General features: G+C 34.1%; 1 protein-coding gene across 1 annotated transcript; it reads right to left on the bottom strand.

Annotated features, from left to right (window-relative positions):
• Positions 1-397: 397 nt before the first annotated feature.
• LOC141607145 (RNA polymerase II C-terminal domain phosphatase-like 4) lies at positions 398-1,258 on the bottom strand. The gene is made up of 2 exons (XM_074426504.1): positions 1,012-1,258; positions 398-864 (listed from the first exon to the last, which is right to left on the bottom strand). The coding sequence occupies exons 1-2, from the start codon at positions 1,256-1,258 to the stop codon at positions 398-400; spliced, it is 714 nt and encodes a 237-aa protein (XP_074282605.1).
• Positions 1,259-6,194: the final 4,936 nt, after the last annotated feature.

Raw genomic sequence — 6,194 nt, 5'->3', positions numbered from 1 at the left:
TTAGGGTAATGTTGTATCAATTTGGAAACAAGGTTTATTAAGACTACTCGATCATTTGTCATATCTTAATTCATCCACAGTTAAACGTTAGGAGATTGCAGTCACTAGTCCAAGGATGGACACGTCGGAGCATTTCAATTGAAACAAACATCAATTGAAACTGTTATAACAGAAGTGATAAAGATAAATAAATAACAATAAAGAAACAAAAAACGCGCAGATTTATGTGGGAAAAAACTTAGAAAGTTTATATAATAAACTCGACCTAATACAGAATGACCTAGAAAAGACCTAATACAGATACCGTTTAGGTTTCTGGGGCGACAAACAAATTCAAGACACAGACGATCCAACATAACAAACCGTACCTTTGTAACTAGGGTTTGAATCAATCATCTTAATTTATTATTCTAAGTAGTTGTCTAACATCTCTACGGGCAACGTTATTTTGGTTATTTTGATCAAAAAACCTAGTATGAACATTCTTCAAGATACTCCAAACCCTAGCTAGGTCTTGATCATCAAATTCCGAAGGAGGGGCTTCCCCGTCGTCTTTGAAGAACTTATAGGGTTGAATTTTGATGACGTTGCGTTGATCTGCAGTCGCCCAAACATCCGCTAAATCGTCAACAATTAACGTAACTTCTTGATGGGATAAGACGAACTCGAGAGATTTTGTACCTTTCTTGGTAAACTTCTCCTCAGCGATGACCCTTGAAAAGCGAAACAGGCCGGATTCAAGTATTTTGGCAATCTCCTTAGCGTAATCTTCCCTCGACTTTGTGTACATGGTTAAATCGAACAATTCGGCAGCCTTTTTGAGGAAATCACGAACACCCGGCCTTAACTTGACGGAAAACCCCCCTTGCAAGATTTTGTAAACGTCATCATTAGACGATAATGATGACGTAGACGGTGACAACTTGGACTTGTTGTTGTTTTTCTTCTTCTTCATGACATTATTTTGATTTTGATTATTATTTTGATTTTGGATGCCGTGAACTAGAGTACTATCAAGATCAAGAACAAGACGAAGCTTCTTACGGAGCAAGAGTTTATCAAGATCAAGGTCACGGAGACGCCGAATAGCGTCTACAGTGAGGTATAAGTCGGGAGAGATGTAGCGAAAGAGAAGAGTGGCGGGAATGTTATAGTCGACGGACTTCTTGCAAACGGCGCATCGATTGTTCTTGAGGAAAGCCAGATGTAGACATGCTTCTTCCTCGCCGTTACTTAGAGCTGCTAATATTTCTTTCATTCTCTCTTTAAAACTCTTTTTTGATTCACAAAATCAAAATATTTTTGATGTATGATTTTCTGTGGTACATGTTTCCTTTATATAGGAAACGAGGCATGGAATATACAACAATACATAACGATTTCGTTTTAGGAAAGTTGCACACTTTTTTGGAAATTATATATTAACCTAAGATTTTCCTTATTTCCATGAGCCAACATAAGTTTAATGAATAGCCCGTATAATTTAGCCCACCTAATCATAGGAGTCAAGGAGTGCATGACCATTGAGCCCATCTCCGATTACAGCTATTCCCGAGTCGCCCATCTAGGGGTGTTAACGAGCCGAGCCGAATCCGAGCTTGGCCTCACTCGACTTGCGCTCATCATAAAGTAAAACTCGAGCTCGAACCGATCTCGAGCTTGCAAAAATTGTGCTCGTTATCAAGCTTGCGAGTTTTAACGCGAGTTCGAGCTCAATTCAACCTTATATTTAATTGTTGAATTTTCATTTTTTTAATCGATATTTCAATAAAAAAGCTTGACGGCTTTATATACAAATATTGGAAAATCAATGAGACATTTTCTATGTGTGATACAAATATATAATCGTGAAAAAATGTATTTATAAAATATGAGTAATATTTATCTAATTATACAAGTTCGAGCCGAGCCAACGTTAGCTCGGCTTGACTCGTTAAGCTCTCAAGCCGATCCCGACCCCGAGCCGAGCTTTGACCGAGCCGAGCTCGAGTTGCTCGTGAGTTATCTCGTCTCATTAACACCCTTAGTCCATCCATCTGCAAAATTAGCGAACAATAGTCAAAGCATTTGCGTAAGTTTACAAAGATTGACCAAACTCGTCAATAACCCGCGAACCTACTCATTGGTTACAAAATATTCGACCGGTCTAACCGTATCCAACTCAATCCCGCATTTAACCACTTCTATCTCCGATTTACAATACTCTACTAGTCTCTCCCAGATAACAAAATTTACTGAAATCATATCATATATTATATTAAAGCAACAACCAACAGCCTATTTAATCGCCACGTGTCAACATATACTCATACGCCACGTGTCATTTGCTAGATTTCTAACAAATATGATACAGTTTCTTAAACTGAAGCCTAGATATTCGGGATATATTTAATCAACTAGGTATGATATATTTAATATTGCTTGCCATTTATACAAATATATAATATATAACTGCTATCCATTTATACAAACTAACTAATCAAGTCGTCAATTAGACATATAATACGAAATCTCAAACTTTAATAACGGCAATAATATATGATGTTTCCTAACTCAAAATAAATCATCCTGAAATTTCGTGTACAGCTTATACCATCTTAAAATTTTGTTTACAACTTATTTTTCTAGATTTTAAAGCCTACATCTTAGGATATTTATTCAGTTACGATTTTAGCTTTTAAATAATATATAACATGCTGATTAGTTACTTAAATTTGACTAATTAAGTTTTAAATCTGACTAATTAAGGTTAGAATATACACATGCTTATATTTTTTAATACTTTTAAGAATCCTCCAGTGAGTTTAAAAAAAAATCTTACTTTAAATCATAGTATCCTAAACTTTTCATAAATTAAAAATTATTTAATTTAATCATAATTATTTTAATTTTAATCATCATAATTCAAAATTAGTAACTAATAACTAATGATTGTCAATTTGTCATCTTATTTGGCCCCATTAATTTTTTAAATTTTTAAAAATGACAGGTTAAAAATCCTAAAGTAAGATAGAAAGTGCATAAAATTAAACAAACCGAAATTTAAGCCTTGATTCTTGATTCGGAAAAGATACTAGCATACAATCATTTCCAAATTTATCGCTGTATGATTTTGGTAGAGAATGAACATAGCAAATACGAAGTATAAGTGAATAACAATTGTTTTCGGGAAAAAAAATGAATGTTATCTTCTGCCATTTTTAGCCACTAATATCCATTTTTTTAGCGTTAATAATTAATATCACCAAGAGTATTAGACTATTAGGGCTTGGTATCCCCGCAGTATATCAAGTAATTGTTACTCTTTCTGATCTTCTGTTACTTTGAACACATGTCATATATGTGCGAAATTGTCCACTATGATCATAAGGTTACTTTCAAACGCCACCCACCTTCGACCACCATTATCTCGCCGCACCATCATGCTTCCGCCTTTGCCACACGTATAGGCTATGCCAATTGTTCAGGGTAACTGTTGGAACATTGATCATATACTTTAATGAGGTCAGCACTATGATTATGTACTTACTACTGTGAGATGTTGTTCATCTTAATTTTGTCATTGTATTTGATGAAAACATGAGATCCATTCCTATAGAAAATGACCTTCAGTATACCACCACTATAAAATATGTGAAATAGATGAAATGAAACCCAACTATCTACTTAAAATGTCTTTACATTTGTCATACAAATAGGTCAGTGGGTTTAGACTTAGCAAATGGGTCAACCCGGTCGGATTCTGATCGAATTAGTTCGAGTTAAGTCATCTTGGGTTTGCAAGAATTATAGTCGAGTCCGAGTCATCTTCGGATAAGCTATTTTCAAGTTATTTAGTGATAATAGACCGTGTGCAATAATTAACACAAACTCTCATTTGTGACGGGTATATCCGTCGCAAAAATTACAAATAATAGATCATAAAATAATAGGTCAATGTATAATATAACTAACACAAATTCCCATCTGTGATGGGCAGATCGGTCGCAAAAATTACAAATAAAACATCATAAAATAATAGTTCAATGTATAATGTAATTAAAGCTATTAATTAACACATATTCTCATTTGTGACGGACATATCCGACGCAAGCTTGCGACGGGTTAAGTAACGAAATTTCTAATATTATTGGAACGTATTTTAGTTGAATGCGTTTTACTTTTTGATCTTGGCGCTTTCACATGTAATTGATTAGGCCCAATTTTCATCAATTACCAAAAAGTACAAATAAAACACCATAATATATTGGGTCAATGTATAATTTAATTAACACAAACTCTCATTTGTGACGGGTATAATCGTTGCAAAAATTACAAATAATAGACCATAAAATAATAGGTCAATGTATAATATAACTAACACAAATTCCCATTTGTGATGGGCAGATGGGTCGCAAAAATTATAAATAAAACATCATAAAATAATAGGTCAATGTCAAATATAATTAAAGCTATTAATTAACGCAGATTCTCATTTGTGATGGACATATCAGACGCAAGCTTGCAATGGGTTAATTACTATCATGTGTTTTAAGCTCGTGCAAATTGCACGGGTTTGTTGTTTAATTTGTTATATAAAGGAGTGGTAATAGTAGTCGCTCTTTAATTGGAGTATCTATCGACATATCTAAAACATAGCAACAATAAAGATGTATCGATAGTGTTGGGTTCCTTTGATTGATGATAACATGCCCATTTCATGTGTGTTCTCTTAAGTTTACCTTTTCAGGATTTATGATCAAATCAAGCTTGGATTAAGATATGTTGAATTGTTGATCACCCAAAGTATAGAGTTACTTGTGTCATCTAATGTACAAGTTAGGGAGTAGAGTATTTAAAAGCAATAGAAACAGTTAAGACTACTGTTACCCTTACGAGTAACAATAGCCTGGACTGTCGCCATGGTCCGTAACACTTGAAATTCATTTTCACTTGTCAAAAATCCTTTTTGTTTTTCTAGAAGTGACTTGGACTTAAAAGATAACTTTCAGATTTTTGTCTAAGAATTTGGGTTTCTAGAAAAAAAGGTTTAGCCAATTATCAATTCAAATTGTTTCCTCTTTGTGCCAATTTGACTCCTTGGTCTTTTGTAAAACAATGATTACTTTTTGCCATTTTTGTGAGAGCTTGTCATCATGTGACTTGTTTTCCACTCTTTGTTTTCTGAAAAACCAATGGCTTCTTTTGGATAATTACAAACCTTCTTTTCTTCTTTTGCTTTTTGAATAAGTACCTTCTTTTGTGCAAGTTTGGGGAAGAGTTGGTCTTCACCACATGTGATGACCATTGAATTTCTAAACCCTAAATCAACCACCTTGCTTGCTCTCTCTATAAAAGGCGTGCCCCATCTCATTATTTCCTCAAGACTTTTCCTGAGAATTTATTCAAGTTTGCAAAAATTGTTTTCAAAGTTTAAAAACCGTGTCATTGTTTTGCAAAGCTTTAAAAAGTCTTCAAGTGTTACAATCATAGCCACTGTTGCTTTAAAGTACTAAACTCTCTCACTTATGAACCGTTTGATCTTGTAAAGTTGTCCATATCAATTCTTGTTAAGAATAAGTCCGTGGAAACTTGATCCATAAAAACGTTCTAAGTTAGTGTGTAGAGTTTAGGACGGAGTAGTCCTTCGACTCTTTGGCAACCGGAGTAGGTTGCGAGTTACCTTGTTCTAGGACGGAGTAGTTCTTGAACTTGTGTCACAACCGGAGTAGGTTGTTGGTCTTTTTATTGTACGGGTTTTTTAGTAGTCGGAGTAGATCACTAAAATTAATCAATAAAAAGTAGATTGGACGTAGGCACTTGAGTTCTTGCCGAACCAATTCAAAAATCTCGTGTTTGCTCTTCATTTGTTCTTTATTCCGCTGCTTTTATATTGTTTAGTTTCATTCTTTGCTTAACTCTTGAGTAACAGTTCAAAATACTGCCACATTCGGTCTGTAGCCTTTACTCCATATGCTAAGAATAGCAACATGTAATCGTTGTTATTATCTTGGACTTCAGCAAACTTATATTTTAAATACTCGTTTAATCATTCAATATTAATCGATGTATTCACTTATCCTCCATATTATCAAACAACTTACTTTAATCCAATAAAGTTTAAGTTAAAAATTTTAAATTGTACCTAATTCACTCCCTCCCCCTCTTAGGTACTTACTTTAATCGATGTATTCACTTATCCTCCATATTATGTA

Source organism: Silene latifolia, chromosome 10, assembly GCF_048544455.1.
Source record: "Silene latifolia isolate original U9 population chromosome 10, ASM4854445v1, whole genome shotgun sequence".
NCBI classification, from domain to species: Eukaryota; Viridiplantae; Streptophyta; class Magnoliopsida; order Caryophyllales; family Caryophyllaceae; genus Silene; species Silene latifolia.
Note: the sequence above shows the minus strand (reverse complement) of the source record. Positions and strands in the feature narration are given on the sequence as shown.